This window comes from Cyphomyrmex costatus, unplaced genomic scaffold (genome assembly GCF_001594065.2).
Source record: "Cyphomyrmex costatus isolate MS0001 unplaced genomic scaffold, Ccosl1.0 scaffold162, whole genome shotgun sequence".
Classification (NCBI taxonomy): Eukaryota; Metazoa; Arthropoda; class Insecta; order Hymenoptera; family Formicidae; genus Cyphomyrmex; species Cyphomyrmex costatus.
In genome coordinates, this window is record NW_017275632.1 from 759,989 (window position 1) to 783,883 (window position 23,895).

The 23,895-nt window shown below is 33.7% G+C and overlaps 1 protein-coding gene across 1 annotated transcript in view; it reads right to left on the minus strand.

The window, feature by feature from the left end:
• LOC108771588 (uncharacterized) overlaps nt 1-20,490 on the minus strand; it is a 63,107-nt gene extending 42,617 nt beyond the window's left edge. Inside the window, exon 1 of the mRNA XM_018536910.1 lies at nt 20,259-20,490. Within this exon, the coding sequence (XP_018392412.1) occupies nt 20,259-20,490 (232 nt within the window). The remainder of the gene's footprint in view (nt 1-20,258) is intronic.
• Nucleotides 20,491-23,895: the final 3,405 nt, after the last annotated feature.

Below are 23,895 nucleotides of genomic sequence, written 5' to 3' on the forward strand. Positions count from 1 at the left end.
CACCAGTACGCGATCAATATCTTTATGAGTAGATACTATTTAAGAGACTTTTTCAGTCGTGACGGCTAGTTGTTCATTTCATGACAAGCACTAATACGCCTTATTTACGAGGTGCTGCACACCTCGCAGCTTCCTACACTCTGATTATTTCATAAGAAATAATGCCTGCGTTTTTCTCATACGCTGCCGCGAAAAACATCGACTGCGAATCATGATTGTAATCCGAGTGCAGACAAAGCGTCGGGATATAACGATTTCAGTTCGGTTCCGTCTAACGATTGGGATTGTTTTTTACGAGAAATGGAAGAAAGGGTGGAAAAAGCGCAAAGGGAGAGACTGTGAGGCACAAAGCGATAGATTTAACAGAATTTTTTAAATTTGATGATGCTACCAAAAATACACGCGAGTTGCAATTAATACATAATTATTGAGTTTAATAGCAGAACAATGTAACAAATCAGAACAATGTACAAAAAAAATGAATGCACGATATTAATTGTAATAAATATAACGGAACGAATTCCTGACTACCCATTTTTTATAAAAAGCAGTAGCATGGAAACGTCTTTAAAGGCATAATGCCAAGTCATCTCTCCCTACCGTATACTACAGAAAAACCGCGTGAACGTGATCGATATAAAATTATAAGGCACTCTATGGCGCCTCCATTTCCTTAGTCTTCTCGCACTCCTAATATGCTGGGAAATATAATTTGGAGCAGTCAATTACATCGTCCATTATCGAGCACTTGTCCTTACAGCGTGGAATCTTACGTTCAAAGCGCGAGAAAAAAGTTTTAAATGAATAAGAAAGATAATTATTGTTCATTATACAGATTGTAGAAAAAATTAAAAACATACACCCAGAGATTCAAAGAAATCTTTCTCTGAGTGTATTTTATACATATGTTATAATGTAATTAGTCTGATATATTCAGAATATTTTTTTAATGTATAAAATTAAGGAAATTCCAATTGTCTTTATGATTTTATATTATTTGTTTTAAACTACACTTCATAATGTGCTTCAAACAATTTCACTTTATTATTCTCTTCTTTCTTTTACTATTTCTATTTTATTATTTCATTTTTATTAATATGTAAAGTTGTAAGTGTTATTTCACAATATATAAATTTTCCACCTGGACTTCAAATTTAACAAGAAATTTTTAAAGAAAGAAATACTTGAGTATTGAATACAATATCTTCTTACTAATCAGGTTAGCAAATATCGATTTGTCGAGTAAAACGAAATCCTTTTTTCTATATGGACAAGCTAACCGCACTGATTACAAGAATATGTACAAAACAGCAATGTGTAAACGAACGACGCGTATAGAAGTAATGCAAGAAACTGGTTTATGTTTAGAGCATACCACTAACAGTAGTAAACGCAATGAACAAAGATGAAGAGTAGAAATCTGGTATGGCGATGGTCGCCATCCGTATACAATATAGTCGGCATGTGTTTCTTATGAGTAAGATGGTAACACGCTGACAATTTTATGACGATTACGCCGGCACGCTCTTCACATTGCGCTTTATTTGTGATAATTTTTAATGACATGCCCGCAAGTCATACCGACATATGATTACATACGACTGCCATTTCCTCTGTTCGAATATCATGTTGTGCGCTTCAATTTGTACTACGCCAACCAACGGTATTAACGGTCTGACGTAAGTATAGATGTTTGTGGCTGAAGAGAAACCCATGCGGCTGACGAGCAGTGCCGCTGGTGATACCGTTGAATTCTGCGGTACCCCCGTTTAGACAAACGTAGGCGTTAATTGCAATTATAGTTACGTACGCGAAATATATCGTGGAACAATGTTAAAAATAATTCCTGTCAAAAAGAAAAATCTGACGGTCACCGAAACTTAGTGATGACTTTTTATCAGATGAAATACACTTTTTAATTTTTTAATAAAAAACATAATCTTAACCAATTGAGAATAGCTAATTTTTATTAAATTGTGAATAATAGATTTTTTCTCACATGTATATTATATTTAATAATATATCTTTGATACACAAGTTAAAATCAGACACAACATATTATTGCAAAACTTTCCGATACGTTTTCTTTTTAACGTAAAACTTAGAACAGCTAATAATACATAAATCGAGCGCATCCTCCAGTAAATAACTAAATAAGTACTGGCATCCTCTTAATGGCATCATCTTACTTTACCATTCCGCGTTTCTGATTCCGAGAATATTAAAAAATATATCGCGTTGCGCGAAAGCTACCCCTATTCCCGCAGGTACCGTCGCAAAAAGTTCCTAAATGATTAGTCTCGCTTGGCACTAAATTTTTCGTTACTTCCCGCCGCCGCGCTTTTTCCATAATGGACACCGCCATTCCATATTCCACCGCGCGCACGAGATATCGCATTACTTTTATAACCGACGAAATTGTTCACCCTCTGAGCACTCGCGGCACTTTACAGTTCTTGCGAAACTTTCGTATCATTCGTTCCTCTTTTTTCTTCCCAAGTACACCGTTCACTGGCCACAGCGAACTAGTGAAGCTCTTTGCAGTTGGTTTTCCATTACTTTTTTCTCTCAAATCCCGAAAGATACAACATTGAACTAAACGTTATCATCAACGAAACAACATTTGCACTTGTACTGGCACCTACCAAGTAACTCCAAAATAGTTTTAAAATAAATTCATTAAAGATTTATTCTTAATTTTATTTGTAACTTATATAAAAAATGAACAATTTGATATCAACATACTAAGTTACATACATTATCGTTGATCAACTCTCGAGAATGCAACTTACATGCGATTAAACCACGTAAAAACTACCATATATGTAGGATTTATTAATTGCTCTGTATTAAAGTATAACTTATTTATACTGAGGAGGATTCAAACAAAGGATTGAAACGTATATGAATTTGGTTTTAATCTACTAATAAATGAAAATCGCACATCTAGAGTTTGACTCGAATAGGCATTATATAATATATATTTCCTTATACACACGTGTCTTATTAAAAATTTATATTATTTTTATGAATAAAGATATTTTTATACCATTTTATTGTGTTTTTTTAATACATATTTTTTCAAAGTATTCAATAAGTTCTGAATTTCAAGATAAAATTCTGTTAGGACGCACTCCCGTTCTTTACTTTTCACAGAAAATATCTTGTCCCTTCGCTCGATACATTCCGTGTGTTGCCGGAAAATGGAAGCTTCAACTATTAAATTTCAAGTATCAATTCTTCGATATTTCTGTTGCCGGAAATTCTCGAACTTGTCGATACTTTGCTTCAAGGAAAGAAGATGTCGCATTTTTGCTCGATGAAATCTCTACATTAAAGATTTGAAGAAGCACCGAAAAATAAATTGCATAAAATTATATCGCATTAAATGTTTGCTTACTTAATGGCTTAATCTTTGGATGCTACGCAAGGTATGTACAAGCATCCAGATAGTTTTTTGACGCATATCCTCAACGTTCTTATGAATGCGCGTATGCTAAGTCTCGTCGCGAGGCCTCCGGCACGTATATGGCGCACAATGGACAATGCGGCGCCGATATCGTGAGAGGCGATTCAAACCACTGCTCCAGCGATTACGATGACGATTAGGATTTAAACTCCGGCAGAAAGCTTCGTCGCTCTTTGGCGGTTGATCGATCCCGCACCACCGCTCGACGCGTCCTTGAATTCTGAACAATCGATGCGTGCGCTGCGTCAATCGACAAGGCGGCTGGGTATGGTGAATGGGACGCATGCAAAAGCTTTTTATATATGTAAATTTCAAATGGCAAATGGACCCCTCAAATTAAATCTTAAAACATTAAGTTTTACATATTATAATATTTGTAATATTCATAATTTTTCATGCGCAAAAAGATTGTTATTATTTGTGCGTAATAAATAAAATTTTCATATAAGATAAAAGCATATTCGTTCAGTTACTATTAAATTAATAGCATAATATTTTTATTTAAGTATTGTAATGCATAAAAATGTTTACTTTTCTGAAAGGCGACTTGTATAAATTTATGAAAAAAATCCATAAAAGCTTATATAATTTATTGAAAAACAAATTAAATATTCTACAAGATTCTTAAATTAAGTTAAGGATTATCTTCTGCATAGGCGTTATTTAATAATTAGAACTAAATGGTTAATTAAAGCAACTAATATATGAACAATTTATAAATAAGAGTTTTAATAGCAATTTACAATTTATTAAATAATTCGATATCATAGTAGAGAATAACTGTACCATTATACAATATTAATTGAATTAACATTTAATCATAATTTATCTGTTGTTATCATATTGTCTGATTATAGCAACATAATATATCACAACATAATACTATACATATATCCTAACTCGTTAACTTCTAATAAAATTTAACTGTGGTACAACAAAGTTAATCAATTAAAAACGCGAATTATCTTTGTGACGAGAACAAACAATTGGCAAGAAAACGTTTAATAACTTGTATCGCTATTTTGCTAAAACGCCCTATACAAGAATTCGATTTCATCGACTACAACGTGGAATCACATAGTACGAAGTTTCTCCCGGAAACGACGGCGACGACGACTAGATACTTAGAAGTTCAGCAAACTTCGAGATAGTTTCAATGGAACGAACTGTACACCGCGAAGGAAGAAGAAGCAGAAGATAACGAAATTCACGAGACACCAGGTAACCGAGCAAAGAAGAAAAAGAAAATGACGAAGAGACCAAGGACATAGCTACATATATCTAGAAATAGAATTAACGATGGACACAAGAGACAGTCGGCAACGAGAAACATCTATCGTTCCAACAAGCAGCAAAGTTCTCTGTAAATTTCTGTGATGTATGAAATTTATATATAGGAGATTTCTTTTATACAATATTATTTAAGGGAATATAAAAAATGGTGGGGGGGATACGTTTCGTAGATATTTCAAAATGATAACAAAAACTATAGATTATTGTAAATTACATTTAAAAGTAATACTTACAAATACTTTTGCTTTAGTAACAGTTTACTATCTGAATAGTAGTATTTTTCTGAACAACTTAAAAATAGCAAAAAAAAATGCGTCTTTTGTCTCTTCAACTCGATTTTCTTTAAAAACCTGACGTGCTGGAGTATTTTTCTTTACAGGCTCGTAATCTACAGGAAGAAACTTATCAAAATCACCGTTGCGACATATTTTGAAACAAAATTCTTGTACAATGTAATCGTAACGGAATTTTGCATAAGTTATTTTGAATATTTGAATATTTATAAGGTACTTATAAAAAAATTTAGATTTTTAAAAATTTTAATTCATAACAATAAAAACAATAACAAATAAAATAAATAAACTATAAAATTGTATTGTTCAATAAAAAAAGAATTTTGAACATTTTTTATACAGTTTTTTACATATATACTTTTATTTGTATACAGTTTGATTAAAGCATATAAATATTAACACATTTGTAAAAATGACTCCAATACTTAGTTTTACTGTAATTATAAAAAAAAAGTTAAAAATAACTGTCTATGTATTATAATAAATAATCTGTGTCAAAATTGTCTCTCTTGAGATATTGATACGAAGCTTGACGTCTTCATACAGAATAACGTTATAATGCATCGTCGTATTAATGTATTTAAATATATTTATGGTGACCATAAATGCGAACAACGCGAAATAATATTTATACATCAACGTACGTGCTACGAACCGAACTCGGGAACATATCCGAAATCTTTTATTCATTTTTTTATCGATAAATGGTAATGGCAGCATCATAAGATCGATAAAACATTACGTAGCTGCTCTACCTTTTTGTTCGGAGAACTGGCCTCGTAAAATCAATACGACGACGTTGCTTCTGACTTTTATGCCTCAATGTAAACCGGAAGACACGAGTCTGTTGGTCTCTATATCGTGGAACGTTACGATAATGCGTTATCGATATCGACCAGAATGTTGTGAACTTTGCAGTCTAAATTGTCTAAAATCTTAATTATATGTATATTGTAATTAATATATATTATAAAAGTCGTAATTTTTAACAAAATTTAATCCTAACATTTAGTAAAATGTATATCGTTATGTTTATATATGTATATTTTTTTATTCTTCATATTTTAAATAATTTCTAACTCAACAAATATATTATCAAAGTTATTTTAGTTGAGTATTGTATATTCTCACATCAAAGTAAGTCATTTTATAAACTAATTTTACTACTATATGTACAAGAACAGACTGATTAAAAGTTTTTATGTAAACGTAATTAACTACCACAGAAAGAACAATTTTGCAAAAGTATCTAAAAATTTAGCTGGAGAAAAATAATTTTGTTGAAATCATCATACAAAAAGATATTTTGCTGCTCTATAAGCTAAAAATTTTTTTCTAGTTTTTGTATCTAATAAAACATGATGTATCATATGCATAGAATTTATACTAGCACAAATTTAAGTTCTATCTCTGTCATCCAGTATCGCAGAGAGTACTTGTTAAATTTCTATCTATTTCAACTAATTTTTCGTATCTATAAAGATCATTTTTTCGAGTGATCACAATAATTACGTTGAAATCTTAAATATAATAAGCAACGTTGCAAAAAGTTTTGAAACATGAAAACGTTTTAGCAACCAGTTTGAGAATTCTACATAATTATTTTGATGGTTCAACAAAATTATTTTCAGATCTGTATCTAGATAATTTTTTTTACCAGCAATATAGGTACAATTTAATACATTAACGGCATAAGTCGTTTTGTTAGTCTTGCTAAACTTTACAGTTATTTTCCGTGTAAACATCTGATCCTCACCATGATTTTTATTTCGTCGTTTTATCGCGGCATTGTTTCATCGCCATCGGTATTTCTCAGTCAATCTCGCAAGGTCTTATTCGCATCTGCATAACCAGCCAACCACGTCGAATAGTCGAGCGCATTGGTTCCCGAGAGAAATCGAGAACGAGTCGATACGCGCGACCAACAGTAACAGAGTCAACTATTTTTCCGCGGAAAAAAGGGACGTCGTGTAATAAAATCAGAAATATTTCGCCATCTCTGTCCTTGAATCAAATTCTACCATTTTCCATGTGCATTTCTTCGAATGCTTCCTCCGTGTGTACGAGCACGTCTGGTGCACGCGGCACCATTCCCGCGGGACTCTTCCCGAGAGAGGGACTCCTCGCAATAAATCCCAATTTCTGCGTATTCTATTCCGATCCGTCTATTTTGAATGAGGTCGCGTCATATTCGACGTTCCCATTTCTACGCTCTTTTCGGGAAAGAAATCACGTCTTTTTCTATGGATAAGTGAGAAAAATTCATATAGGTAAGAGGAATGTGAAAGGCATATAATCATGTGCGTGAAGTTAGCACCGCCATTTTGAAAAAAAAAATAAAATAAAATATGTGCTGAATTGTGCTAGATTTGTGCTACATTGTGCCGCAAGAATTAATGACATAACTCAAAAAACAAAGCGTTAAATTGAAAAAAAACGTTTTTTTCGCCAGCACCGCCATTTTGTTTAATCGGCAAAATAAACATTGTGCTTAGTTGTGCTCAATTTGTGCTACGATAGCACAACTCAGATATACAGTATCGATCACATGGAAGCACTACAAACCCAATTTATGGGCAAAAAACCGAACACGGAGGGAAAAACTATTTTTAGTATATCATAACTTTTGGTGTTATGAAAGAACGGCTGAAATCTTTGCGGCACAATGAAGCACAAATCGAGCACAACTCAGCACAATGTTTATTTTGCCGATTAAACAAAATGGCGGTGCTGGCGAAAAAAACGCTTTTTTCAATTTAACGCTTTGTTTTTTGAGTTATGTCATTAATTCTTGCGGCACAATGTAGCACAAATCTAGCACAATTCAGCACAAATTTTATTTTATTTTTTTTCAAAATGGCGGTGCTAACTTCACGCACATCATATAATCTCGGGCAGATAAAATTGGTTTGAAAAAACAATTATTTCATAAATAACGCGTAAGAAATGCATATTTCTGTACCTTTGATTTCTGTTAATTGTTGCATGTATTTTACAAAAATAATAATATTATTTAATAAATAATTTGTACAATAAGTAATAATATTGTTCTATTTTCAATTTCTGTCAAGTATTGCATACGTTTTACACAAACATAATAATAAATTTTTTAATTAGTAGAACCATTAAATCTTACTTATTGTAAAATTTTAAAGTTTTATTAAATCATTACAATTATATAATTGTTATATAATTGTGATCCGTGCCAAGTTTCAACCATTATAACGTATTACTGTCCAATTATTGCTCTTCGTCGTCTTTTCTCTCTTCTTATTCTCGTTGTCTTTAAGAGTGTTTTAATTACAAAAACAGAACAAATCTCTATTTATACAGCTACCTATCTGACGCGAAAAGGATAAACGATTTGATTTGGCGCTTGACTTTACCGTCCGTTCGTTAATATTCCATATCCAGCTGAAAGTCCACTGCACGTTGTACGCGTCTGGAGTGTACGCACGTCTCTACGCTCGTAGTCATATTTACACGAAAACGTGAAGACAGATGAGGGATGATGCTAGGGCAAAGGGAGATGCTCTCCTCCGGGCTCGTCACTCTCTCGAGATAAAGCCACGTCCTCACGTGCAAGAGTTACGGAAGAGGAGCAGCATCTAGAGACGGTCGCGCGTGTCACGACTAGAAAGTAGACGCTTGTTCTGCGGACTAATTAAATTCACTGAATAAATTAAGAGAACATTGACGCAATCGTACGCGGTTTATCGTCCGTTTAATGATGCTAAATTCTCCATCAGAAGGATCAGATTCGTTTTCTTGAAATTTTTTCAGAATGACATGTGGTCTCAGGTATGCGACTAATCGCATTTGCATGATGACGAGTGTGCGAAGATACGGAAGAAAGAAACCGAGTCAAGTGTCATCGAAAGGGGAAGGAGCGTAAGAGGGGAAGAGTACTCTGAGCTCTCGAAACAATGTGTAAGACTCTAGATGAAAACTTTGAGAGAAAAATGAAGAATATCAAGTGGGTGTCGCGAGAGCAACAACTAATTGCACGCATGTAAAGTATCGTGAAATTAAAGTGTCAACAAAGATGTACATTACAATTGTACATTGACAATTTATACAGATTGTCTTTGAGAATTTATCATTTTATGCAGAAAAAAGAAAAGCCACTCACATAAACAATATTAAATGAAACTTAGCTTCACGTTACAATCGTCGTTCATATAGTAACGAAAACGATGACTAACCTTCGAGTTGCGAGTGTTAAGAAAATACAAAGGCATGACTGGCGAGAAGTTCTCCAGTTTCTCTAGTTGTGTGGGAAGCAGAGACGTGTCCTCTCTTCGAGTCACGAAAGAACCGAGAGAACGACGAAGCCGCGTGTGTATCGCGGGTGGAATCGCGTAGTATGCCCGCGAATTTCTATCTCAACGAGATTATTTCTGCGGTCCTCATTAGACTCACATCAGGTCCGGATAGTTCATTACTGGCGATCTTATCTCTGACCTTCTCTCGCAAGAAAGCTTTTCCCCCCCCCCCCCTCTCTCTCTCTCTCTCTCCCCCTCTCCCTCTCCCTCTCTCTCTCTCTCATTCTCTTTCTTTTTATCTCCCTCTGTAATCGTCGTTTTATACCGTATTGCGTCTTATATACAAGCATCGCGATTTTCTGCGCTTTTTTCACAAGAATATACACACACGTACACAGTCGTGATATTCCACTCGTTCGTTAATTAATAAGCATGATACACATGTATGAGCACGTGCCGGAACCAAATGGAACTCATTGGCAATAACAGCTAACGTAGCGCTGCAAGATCTGCAGTGCAAAACTGTATTATGGTTATCGAGTAATTAGGCAGCTGCTCAAATATTCAAAAGTATGCAGAGTGTAAATTGTTACATGTTCGAGAATGAGATTATGATGTGTCTGTTTCAAAGTCAGTCTAACAATTTGCGTGATACATATTTATATACATATACGCAACGCAATCAATTATAATACACAAAATCCAGAAAAATCAATATAGCTGTAGAATTTTAAATGATGTATATACATATATATATATTTTTCATAATAATATTTTGTTTTTTTAAAAATAACACTGTAATATTATTATATGTAACAGGATGGATTATATATTTTTTTAATTATCATTGTGAACGATACAAAAATACAAAAATTTTAAATTTTAATAATTAAAGCGTTTGTTTTCAAAAAATAAAAAATGTCTAAATTTCTTATTAAATAAAAAATAATATAAAATTTTTCTCATTAAAGGTAATATATTAGATCAGTGCAAACGTTCATACCCCCGATTTATCATTCAAAATTAATAATAAATCGGGCATAAACTTTGCACTATCTAATAATTACATTGAGAAAAAATGTTTAAATGTACTACTAGCTAAATATTTACTAAATACAAACATACATTTATTTTATAGATAAGAACTTAATTTAACTATTTTTTATTTAGAGAGAGAGAGAGAGAGAGAGAGCTTTCATAAAATTAGTATCAAATTAAATTAAATTTTTATAACATATAAGCGATCCCAATAAATTGTATTGAGATTGCTATATCATGAGAGAGAATGAAAATATTGTAACAGGAAATTTTTTAATTAAAGACTCCTATATGATAAATTGATAATTAAAGGACTTCTCTCTAAAGAAATAATAATTTAAAATATCAGAGCAACATTATTCTAAATGGCATATGTACACAGCTTTTGTGAATGGATTGGCTTCTGGCTTTATTTCCTTTGAATCTTTCAGATGAATTATCGGTTTATCAGCCAATAAACTATGTCCATGCCAGACAGAGACGAGCCAAGATTTCATCTGTCGCCTCGTAACACAGAAGTTACTTCCAATAGAGAGTCTTCTGAGTCGTTCACAAAGGTGTCTATTGCTTTCAAAAGACTACCTTTTCTCCGCGATCATCTGCGCTTTCTTTTCTTTGATCCGTTTCTCTGAACGATTCGATATCAAACCACTCGTCCCTACAATTGCAGCCGTAAGAAGAGAAGAACGAGATCCCTCTTCTTATCAATCAACATATCACATTATACAGACAGAAATACACAATAAAAGAAATCATAATACATAATTATACTATTAAAAGTATTTAATTGAGTTAATAAAAAATAATTTAAATTATGTCAGATTCTTTTTTTAATTAAAATTTTGAAAGCTTTCAATATGTCTCATACTTGATATTAAAATATACAAACTTAAGGTATACAGAATCAGATGGAAATAAATAAATAGTTAATACTTTAGATGTAAATGTTTGAGATGATCATGCAGTATTTATTATTCTTTTGCAAATCAAAAGAATCTCCATGAAGTGTTCAAATTCTACCTTTATCTCTTAATTGTCCCTTTTAATCATCTCTAAAAACGTTAGTTTAACTTCTCTGAATCCTTTGAGCTCTCTTTAACTCGCATAACTTTCTTATTCTGCATAAAAATGAAGGTAAAACCGGAATTGACTCGACATACAGTGCTCCCTTTCCATCCGATCTCTTATCAAGAAACTTAATTCCACGCCGACTGCATCGCGGCCCGGAATTCGCGGCAGTCTAGACCGGGAAATACTAATTCTGTTAGTAAACTTCGAATGACTCCACTTCTCTCTCAGCGTCTCGCATTTCGAGCCGACAAACTGGCACAATTCCTTTAATTGTCCGTCCCAATTGTTGCGAATACTCGAAAATTTTCTCTGCATTCGTCGTGTTACTCAAAAGCGTACGCGAATTAAATTGATTAAATCCAATCAAGTGAGCGAATTGTTTTTCAACTCTTATAGAAAATTGAAATATGTGGATCGTGCGAAGCGCGACATATTTATATCAAAACACGAACAAATACGCGAATTTCCAATTGGTCGCAACGAACGACGTTTCGATTGCACAATAACAAAAAACGTCGACTACGAACTATGGCAAGCAAGTCGCGTGCGTGTATCATGATCTGCAAATTGGTCGCGCGCGTACACAGTGTCAATGAGAAACGGTGTTATTACCGTATAATATCCGACAATCGGTTAATTCAATCGCCTTCCAACCGCGATTTCTATCGTGAGCGGAGTATGTAATTTGATGTCAAGTGGCTAGGGAATTGCTTTTACTTTTTGCTCTTGTAATTTATAAAAGGCTCTAAAAATGCATAAATTATTAATATAACTTGGAAAGTACCTATATGTACACACAAGTATAAAATCGTTTAATACATATATGATAAGAGAGTAAATTACACTTATAGAAGTAAATAAGAGATTTCTGAAAATTGCGATTTATAAATAGATCTTAATGATATAATTATATTACATCATTAACAAATTTAAGAAAAAATATTTAATGGAAAAATTAATTTATGCACACACACACATGTTAATGAGAATCAAAATATAATCCACGTTTCTACGTGTATTCCAGGACAATGATTTCCATCAATTAACGCATCCATCGAACAGCAGAAATGAGGAAGGATGCTGGTTATAAGCGAGATTTGCTACCGTGCTACATAGCAGTCAGTCGAAACATCTGGCCTAATCGGAATGTCGAACCCGAACAATTTCCTGGTTTTAATGGAACCTATACATCGATAAGCGCGATGTGTTCATTTCGTATAGTTCATTTCTGATTTCATGATTGAACGCCTTCTTCGAGCTATCCTATTTTGCTCAAAAATAATTGCTTTCGTACTTACGTATATAAAAATAAAATAAGAATTTATAAATATCTTGTCAAAAACAAACTTCAAAAGTAAATTCAGTCATAAATTTTTTAGGGAACAAGAATTTTATATGTATGTCATATGTCTATGTCTTTAACAAAAACATTAAATCTTATAAAATATTTCGTATATTAATAGTTAAAAATTATGGATTAAAAGTTCCTTAAAATGTTTTTAATATGTTTTTATGGTATATAAAGTAATTCTGCAATTAATACCATACTTCTGGTGTGCAATCACTTTAAAAAAATTTTCTTATTACACAGAAAGGGTATTTATTCAATCAGATATACAGACATTTAAATAAATAAAGTCAAATACTCGCGATCTCTGTACGACTGCGACTGACACTTTCATTAAAACAGAGAAAGAACTCGGTGCATCTGCAACGATAGAACGCGGACGGCAGAATACCTTTTATTGCACTGTGGAAGCAATAAAAAGAGATAAGTCAATCATTTATGTATATTATAATAAGACGTAAATTTTTTGTTACCTCCTAATTTATTTACAATCTATAGACAATCCTTATCTACAAACAATTTTTGGACAAAATTTACTTGTTTCCCCGTAGAATCCAAATATGTAACATTTTACAGGAGGTCCCATTTGAAATTTTGGTGTTATCCCCCGCCTCTCTTCAAAGGAGAACGGGGTGGATTTTTGTTTACGTAGTTAGAAAGGCCCCTCGAATATATGAAACTTTTTCATGAACAACTTTTTGATAAGACAAATATTTTTAGAGTTATTAACTTGTAACACTTGGGCCACTCTGTATATAATAAAAACATTACAATATTCAGAAAGTTGAATATCCAGGTCATCAAATTAATTCAAATATATTATTATATCTTAGATAATCCATCATCGGATATTCTAAAAATATCTTAAAAAATAAAACTACATTGACCCGTGAACTTTCCAATATCTATCTTTTTAATTTAATTTTCACTTAAAAATAACTGCAATTGCAAAAGACTATTTAATAGTCCGATAATGAGATTTAACAAAGAACACTCGAAGACAATATATATAATAGTAATCATAGAAAAGTTATATAAGATATATAATTTGCTTTCTAGCAATAATATATTTTCGAAATGTATTGATTTATAAATTATACAGTTTCAACGAATTGTGCAGTTAGATTAGTAACGCAGACTCTACATCGCTGTTGGTGATACGTAAAACAAATTTGAGTTTCTTCGACAATATCGAAAAATTTAAAATGGAAGATGATGAAGATGATATATATCCAAACATCACGCTTGACTGATCAAAATATATCGATTGATTGTGCCGCGATAAGCATCGTATCGATATTTTTAATTGTTCGCATGAGTGATTCCACTGATGATCTTCTCATTGGATACCTATCTGACTTATAACAAGAAACACTACACTATAGCTTGGATACTCCACACAGACGTGACTCTTCTCACAATAAGTCAATACACGCGCATCTTGCGGAAACAGCCTACTACAAGCTGGACTAATGGAATTGGTGCAGTCAATCGGACGCCGCGACGTTCGCTCATTTATCCGGTCGGCCGCGCAAAATGACTTTTTCTTCAACTTTCCTTTCAATTTTCAAACACTACATTGAATTAAAACACGGAAAGCACAATTTCATTAAACAGTACAAAAGATTGAAAGGACGTGTAAAATGACAAACGCAAAAACCAAAAATTAAATGCAACGAACATAAATGGTACATTTAAAGCAAAATGGAAAAAAGGTCCTCTCTCGGAAAGTTACATAGCTTTTGTAGGTATTTATGTTCCTTTGAAATTGATTTCTTTATATAAAAAGTTTATTTTAAATTCACATTTTTACACTATTAAAAGTTATCAATTATTAAATAAATTTTGTTAAGATACACTGTAAAAAATAAAATGTTAATTTTAACTCAAAGGCGTAGAGTGGGGTTGAAATTAACATTTTATTTTTTACAGTGTAAGTTTAAAAGATTTTATACAAATTCCTGACAAGTTTTCTTTGACATCATGGTACACTTAGAAAAGTGTTTAATGATTGTAACTGTAATTTTATGATGAATAGAAAGTATACGTACTTACGTGTACTATGACAAATTGTTTAACTTTAATTTGTTTATAACTCTTTTTTGACAAGTGGACAAACGCGTACGCATGGTGGACAAACGATTCTTGTATATAATTCGGAACAATATTCATATGGGGGTGCTACAATTTTTTTGTTTATAAATCTTTATAATTTAGTAATTATTAAATATGTGTCAATTTGTCATTCAAATAATTATTCCTTTTTTCATACACGTTTCTCTGCATTACACATTTCTCTCTGTCCTGCATTCACACTCACGGCACAGTACTCATACCAACGATATATTTACATCTTTTTTCTTTCAAATCGTTTCGCAAAACGACTATTCACCGTTTCTTGTCTTAACACAAAAGCACCATAAATCCAGCGTCCATCTCGAGAATATAAAGCGGATCGACAGGAACGAGGAACAAATCGTAGGAAGCGACCGATAACGATTGCCTCGCATCAATACGTGACAGAGCGAAATCGCGAGGGCTCTTCCCACGTGAGAATCAGCCTCAAGTCAGCGAGCTGAGCGAGCCTGAAGTTTGCGAGCGGTCTGAGCGTCATCGTCTTCCTATCCACTCGGTGCACATCGAAGATACTGCAAAGAGGAAACTCCCGAAGCAGAGAGCAACGTGGTTGTGCCACAACGTGTGTTTACGTCGACAAGCAACAACGTGGTCAGTCTTCTCTTTTGCGGCCAGGGAGTGTAAGTGGGTAATAGAACGAGAAGAAAGCAGGACGGAAGACAGCCCACGGTATAGAAATCACCGCGCAGTGCCGCGACTCATTTACCTACATCGATTTATTGCGACGAGGAGGGAGATTGTATCTGCGAGCAGGATCTCAGCCAGCATTGCGCGCGGTGGATCACGATTTAATTGGTCTCCGCCGCGAATCGATCTCGTAACAGTTTCCTTTCCCTGCCGCCCGCTAGTCGACTGGTCGCCCACGGCAAAGAAGAAGAGCCCGGAACGCATCGCTCGCTCTCCTCTTCTGCGTTGTCTACGTTGTGTCTATAGCTGTACTATGCCACGCCGCCTAGAGCGACGATTTTCTGTTTAAGTGCGGCGAACACGCACATCGGACTACGCTCTCGGGGAAAGATAGCGCGTCGTTAGATTAATAATCAGCAATTTGCGCACGCCGGAAAGAATGGTAGCGTCGCTCCTTGCTTGTGGATCATCTGTAAAGTGTGATGGATTGGATAATATAATGCGGGAGAAAATACATTCCACTGTACTTCGCAGATAACAAAAACGATAATGTACTCCTTTTTAACTTCTTTTTTATGATTTCTCAGGAAGTAATTCTCAGTACCTAATAGCGATTTTTTTCTTCTATTAGGAGTATGATATTTTGATTCCAAAATTAATAATTGCTATAATAATTCAATATCGGTAATTTTTGCAAACTTTAGCTTTTATTTATTAAACGTTTTGTATACGAATATAAATTAGTACGCGTTATGTGTTCCATACCCACATTTATTTTCACCTCTAATTCGATATAGATTCCATGAATTGCGGGTTAACATTTAGCACCCATTCACGTTGACGCGCGACAGGCGCGTTCATCCGACATACCAGTTAATAATGCTATGCACCCAATTATCTTTATGACATGACGTCAAGGTGCGTGTCATCTGGGACATGGCATAGTAAAATTCCCAACTCGGCAAAATCCCCAGAAAATCTTGACAGGCGGTTTCACCCGACGGTCGGCAGCCATCTAATCCGAGTGAAAAGCATTCGCGTACGTGGCGAATGAAATGCGTGATACACCTGACTGAACATGTACATACATACACCAGAGGGAAAATCAAGATAACAGCAGGAATTGTAAATATCAAAATGTCAAGACATAACATTGCCGTTATAGAATTTTATCTTGTAGCGAATGTGTATCAATAAAACGACGATGAAATTATCCATTACAAGGTCGATTAATTATTATCAGCGTATACAATATGTCCTAGAAAGTCTATATATATAAATAATCTTGCAATGCCAACCAGAGGAGAATAAAATTGTTATTATGTACATACATATTTAAATATTATGTATGTATTTAAATATTGCACAACTCTTTCTCTCCCTCTTAAAAAAATTCAAATAAAATACATTTCACTATAACTGTATATATAAAAATAAAATATAAAATCGCAAACTATATACTGTACGAGTACAAAGGATGTCGAATGATGAAGGTAGTGAAACACGCCCGTCTTTCCACACAAATAAGTTAATAATATCATCTTGATAATGTTATACGCATGTAACCCACGACACGTGATTATCCTATCCGATTAAATTACCCAATTATTTCTACAGCATAGTATTGGGATGCATATCTAGCATGCATCAAGGTAAATTCCCTACCGGAGATCCGGAGAAAATCTTTACGGGCGTTTCATTCTGCCACCCTCACCCACGCGAAAAGCGAAAAGATATTATAATATATCCACATTAAAATACACATAATAGCAAGTGGATGGTATAAAGTTGATTTTGTGTTAAATAACGTGTGATTGTCATCTTAATTTACCTTTATTATGCCATACAAAGTATAGTGTACTTTATTATTATTTTATATATAGTAGACCTATAATTTTATTAATTTAATTATAACAAAAATTTAACTTATAATAATCAATCGAGAATTCTGTTGATCAAAATGTTAAAAAAGAAAATAAATATTGATTGTGATAAATAATTATTTCTTCGAAAATAATCGTTAGAGAAACACATAGTAACTCATCTGAGCTACCTGTATACTTTATCACCCTTTCGCAAATGTTTGAAAATTACGGGCAGCTGCAGTGAAAGCTTCATGGTTTTTTCAAGAGTTATAAAAGAACGGCAAAACTCAACTGTCTTTTCGCGTGAACGAGTTAATATTATTGGCTTAATAATCCCGTATAGTGCGTACATTATATCCGATTCACTGCGATCTACCTTGATTAAATTACCCAATTACCTCTTGGACGTGGTGTCAAGATACATATCCAGCGTCAAGGTGAAGTCGCCTACCGAGCGAATCTGCAGAAAAGCTCTCGACGGTCGTTCATTTCGCAGCCTGCGCCCACGCGCGCAATTGCGTGGTTAAGGCGAATTTATACGGTTCATTCTTCGCGTGATGCAAAATGAATGCGTCGAGAAAACGAGTTCTTATTTGAACGTACCATCGGAAGTGGATTACCTCCTAGCCGAGCTCTACATAGTCGGATTCATGGATTTCCGTGACTTGGTGAAACAAAAATCAAAATAAAAAGCACATTTCTCATGAAGAAACCGACTTCCTATTATTATAAATTAGCTAAATTTTTTATTTATGGTTCCTTTTACGATGTTGATGAAAAGTCTTAATGGGCATGAGAAAAGCTCAACTTTTATAATTACGGAGCCGTAAACGCTCATAATTATGTATTTTCAGGAATCATGTTTTTTTTTTCTAAAATCTATTTATTTTAAAATAATAATAAAACTATTTATTTTACTTTTTAAACCATTCCTGCAACCTTCCAGCTTTCTTCGGACCTTCTTAACAAAGCAAAACTTAAAAGAATCTAAAAGAAAATAGGATAATAGGTCCCTGTTATTATATTCAGGTTAATTCGTAACCGTAAAAATTAAGCTTTTCTACAGTTATGCCTACTGAGACTTTTAATCGTGAATTTTATCAGCATTACAAAAACAACCACATATCAAAAATTTTATCAATTTGACAGAAACTGGTGCTGGGTCCCTTAATTACATTACTTTTCGTATAACTGATATACGATCTAGTTAAAAATTATTCTACTGGAAATTTAATGTATAAAATTAAATTCTTTTAAACAAAATGGATGGCAGTTTCTTTCATAAACGGAGGAAACATTTATAAAATTTATTTTTGCACATCGCCTGAAATGTAAAGTAAAGGGTGTAAGTAGATTCGCTTTTAATCCTGACCGCGAGGATAAATTCATGACGGTAAATCACAGGCGAGGATATCCCTTTCGACGCGTGCGATGTGCGGGCCGTATTGTATGTTAATAGCAATTATCTGAAGGGGATAGCAATTGGCAATTGGCCTATGGCTACGGAGTAATGGCGCAAGTGCATCGCTCTCTACTCGCATACGTCACATGCTGGTCAGATACAGGATCCCGCAGGATCCTGTCTACAGCCATTCAGGGTGGCGCCGGAATATCATTTTAATATCGTATCCGGACATAAAAAAAAGAGAAAGATAAAGTGGGAAAAAAGAGGACGGACGTGTTAAGTATATGCGCTTAAATGACGGTCTCGTCGCTCGCGCGGAGTATTCTGCACAAGTTTATGGCGACATATGAGTTCACAGTAAGATGCTGCCGAGCAACGACGTAAATCCTAAAAGATCACGCGCATTTGTTACCTCAACCGGAACGAATGTAATAATGCGCGACGTTTCTGCATCTCTTTCATTTTTAGCGCATGGTCTCTGAATCCCGTCACAAGTTCGATACTGATCCGAAGAAAAATGATATTCGTAAAAAAAATTTGCAAATAAAATTTAAGAATCATTCAATGTTGTTATGTGAAAAAAAATACTCTAAAATCGTAAAAAAGAAAATGCAAAGAGAAAGAGGATAGTTTTTTTTCTAAATAAAATATAGTTTTTTATTTTAAAAAACAAGCAATATAAACAGACAAAAAGCACAATAAGGTATAAATCACAGTGATTTCTAATAAAGCTCCGCGCAAACAGAGAGTCGGCTCAGAGCCAGAAGGAAATGGCCTGCGAAAGCCATTTTACGCATCGAGAACCGTAATCGCTCTAGACCTGTCTGTCGGTAGATTTCTAAAGAAAAGACGGATATATATATATATATACATATATATATATATTGTATAAAGTAAGGTCACTTATTATGAGTTAGACTTCTAATATGAGATAGCAGAGTTTCTGCTAAACTAATAAGCGCATGTGGTTGGTTCCATCACGAACTTATTACTCTTGGGGTAAAAGTCTATTTAGTAGAAAATTCATGATTAGATTATGTGTGTAGTCGTTGCGAAAAAAGATTTGTGGATGTTATCAAGAGAGTTTTAATAAAATCTTTAAACCCCTGCTTTGAAATCAAGGACAAAGTCATCAAAGCTTTTCTTTATTTTTTTCCTTAATTTCTTATTATAAAATATCGTCTTTAAGAAAATCCTTGTGTCTCATATTATTAGAAACTGTTCTTTGAATTAGCAAAACCGGCAATTATTTGATAAAAGCTATCATATACAACAAAATATAAGTATCATCGGTTGCTAACTTTTGACGATAAAACTTGATTTCCAATAAGTCTGATATAAAAAAAGATAAAGTTGCAAATTAAATAAATCACGAGCCTTCAAAAAAAGGTATCTCATATTAGCCACCTCTATATATATAACATCTTATGTATATCGTGCAGGCTCACCACAGTAATGGACCAAGATATGAAGAGTTCCAGCGTGGATGCGGCTGTCGCACCAGGAAGCGGTGTCGACTTGCGGCTCGAAGAGGGAGAGATCGAGGCCCTCCATATCGCTCTCGCCACAGGAGTCGCTCAGGGGCTCGAAATTGCTCCCGTTAGTTCCCTCATCCTCGGTCACCAACTCCTCGGAAAGGTTCTCGCCGCCGCCTGCGCGGCATCGGGACGTCAATGCCATTTTCGGTTGAATACTCTCTCGCGCGAAAACCGCAAAGTCCTCCTTGCCGCTCGCGGCGCTGTCCGCTTAATAAGACTGGCAATACATGCGCGCTCAGTAGAGCGCCGCCGAACTTTTCTCACGGAGATATATCTCTCGTGCAGCATCAATTCTTCCGCAGATTCTTCGCCCCTTCGTCGTGAAACCCGCGCGTCTTCGCACACCTTCTCTCACTGTGAGCCTCACCCTTTTCATTTCACGGTAACTCGCGTTCGTTCATCTGGGAAGAATCGGTTGAATATTTCGCGTGTTGGAAATGGTGTTCCTTCGTTCGTCGTACAATGTGAGATATACAGATATGTCATATATTTTCGCACAAAATCTTAACGATAGATTTTTTATTCAATTTTATTGAATCTCTATGGTAAAAAATTCAATAAAATTTAATGATAATTTAAGTCCAGATAATTAATGCAAGAAAATATATATTTCATATAGAAAGTTCAACTCCGAATTTTTATTAAAAGATATATATATATATATAATATTATAAATATATATGTATATATATAACACACACACACACACACTTGGACTCGACAAAGGTGAGACACTGTGTACAAAAGAATTTCTCTAGAAAGGGAAGATACAAGAAAAGAGAAACATAATTACTGTTGATTAAATTAGTTTCTTGTACCGCGTTCATCCTTTACACTAGTCCACTATTTAGAATTTACTGTTGGGCTTTTTTCGAAGACCAAAAGGATATTTTATACGTTTGTGCAATACAAAGTACGTATACGACGATTCTTTCCAGAAGGGACATAAAGTATCAGTGTGAGTTTTAATCAGGCGTTCGTTTTTAATGGCTTTCATAAATTAGCTCCACGCCAGACTAATAACCATCATAATAACTCCCACCGACGCGCACTGCCGATTTTTTCCACAAGTCACGCGTTCTACCATCATAATTAGGCTCAGCTTCTAATTACTTGCCGACTAAAAGCAAGAAGACGGAACAGAAACCCCTAAAATTGACCGATTTTAATCTGCGATTTTAAACTGCTGTTGATGTGACACACATTTAATGCGAAGAGAACCATAAGTACGAAGCCTTATAAAGCATGAATAAATTTATTTTTTATTTATTATAATTAATAAATAAAAAATTAATAATTAACTTTTGTTCCATAACATTAATTTTTATATTTATTTAGAATTCAGTATTATTACTAAAAACTTAGATCATGTTCAGAAATTATCATAAAAAAATTTCATAGAAATATTTTTCAAAAATTTTAATAATTTTTCTTTATTACTTTAAAATAATTAACAAGTGTGTCTGTCAACGGTTTTTTTATATATAAAATATATAATATCTTAATATCCCTTTATATATATCATGAAAAAATTAAGTTTTCTTATTGTAAAATAAAAAATTTTACGATTTCAAACAAGATTTGCTGAGTCGCCTCAGGAGGTCTCTATTTAATTAAGCAAGCTTGTAATTAATTGCGTGTTGCCTGTCCATCTCTTGTACGACACGTTGAAGAAAAGTTGTAAGACAGCCATGAACAAAGTCATAGACCAAATAGAAAAGTTGTTGTAATTAATAAATTGCTCATTTTTTACAACAATATTAATAATTTGTCTTAATATTAATAAAATAGACAAAGTATAATATAATAAAATGTTTTATTTCGGCTTGTTGAATCGTTTAATATTTATTTATTATTGTCAAGCCTTCTTTTACTGTTTTTATTTATAATAAAAAATGTATTAATTTTTTGTCAAAGATCTACTTGAAACTCGTAACAGATCATGTTGTAATATTCAAATAAAAAATAACTTTTTCACAAAAAGTATCAAATATTATTTTACCAATCTCTAAAATAAATTTAGAATTATATTGACAATTTTATGGGCTACGATAGAAATAACCAAGAAGCATAAATTAAAAAAGTATTCTGTTAAGCGATAATTGCACCAACATACGTGATATAGAATTAAGACATTGAGACGTATATATCAATTAATTAAGAGTGGCACATAGACGCGACAGCTTCGAACCTGTAATCTTTCGATCTTGTATGAATTCATTGAGCATGACAAAGTTGTTCGTAAGGAGTCTACCGTATCAAATGCGCGAGATGCGACACGCGCGAGAAGGAAAGCGGGGCCATCGCGCATTCTCTCGGCGCTCGCTTTCTCGGGCAAGCGGCCAACCCGTACCAACCTGTCATTACGAATCTTTCAAGTTCAAGAGCACGATGAAGGAACTCACTTTCTCGCTGTCATCCGCTGATTACGAGACGTATATGTGTAGAAACAAAAGATCATATACATATAGTGTCGCTGTTCGTGTGTGTACTTCGATTTTTTAATATCTTTTAATTTCTTATTTTGTATAAATATATTTTATTACAAATTGTTAATTTTATTAATTTTCAGATTATTAATTTTTATTAATATTTCATTTTATTATCGAATTATTATTTTATTAATTTTTTTTCAGATTCACAATATTCAATACGTAAACATAATATTATGCGTGTAAAGTTCTTTCTCAACAATATCAAACCGTATAGAGATACGTGAACTTCTCTGCGAAACAATAGAAGCAGAGGCTGATATGAGAACGAAAGGGTTAAGCAGGAATGAGACATTAATTATCTCACGTGGTTTTCGCGCGCGAGCCAGATATAAATTATGACACTGGTGTTCCGCTATCTCTTCAGTACCGATAAATTATTTACACGTATTTACGCGACGCAACTTCCCGAGGGACTCGCAGATAAAAGCGAAAAAACCAGTTTCACAAAAAAAAAGATGAAAATGTTAACGATGCTGACATAAAGGATTCGCATACCAACCGACCGAATACCAACGTATTTATATTCGACAAACATCTAATACGCAATCGTTAGTCATACATACGAAAGACGTCCGATTCAGTCTGCAAATCGTTCTCGTATAATGCCATTAAACCGTTTTCACGAAGTACTCGAGGCAATCAGAATGTTTCGTGAGATTATTAAATTAACTACATCACGTAGAATTTCTGTAAAGAAAATAAAATATTTTACTGTGTTTTAATCTCTCTTTTCACAAATGGAGTTTCGTTTAAAATAAGTTTGTTTTCTAAACAAAAAAATGTAAAATTCATTTAGCGATTAGTTTTAAGACAAAGAACAAAATATTTAGGAACATAAAAATTATATTTTTGACATTCACAAATTCTCAACTTATGTTAATAAAAAAAAAATTAAGTTTTCTCAAATATTCACACGCTTATATGTATGGTATCATACAATAGTATAAATTGGTTAAAAAAGAATCATTAATAAGGAATAAATTTATCAGGCATTGTTGCTGAATGTAAAAATCAAATAAAGAACAGTTTAATTTAAAAAATAAAGAAATACT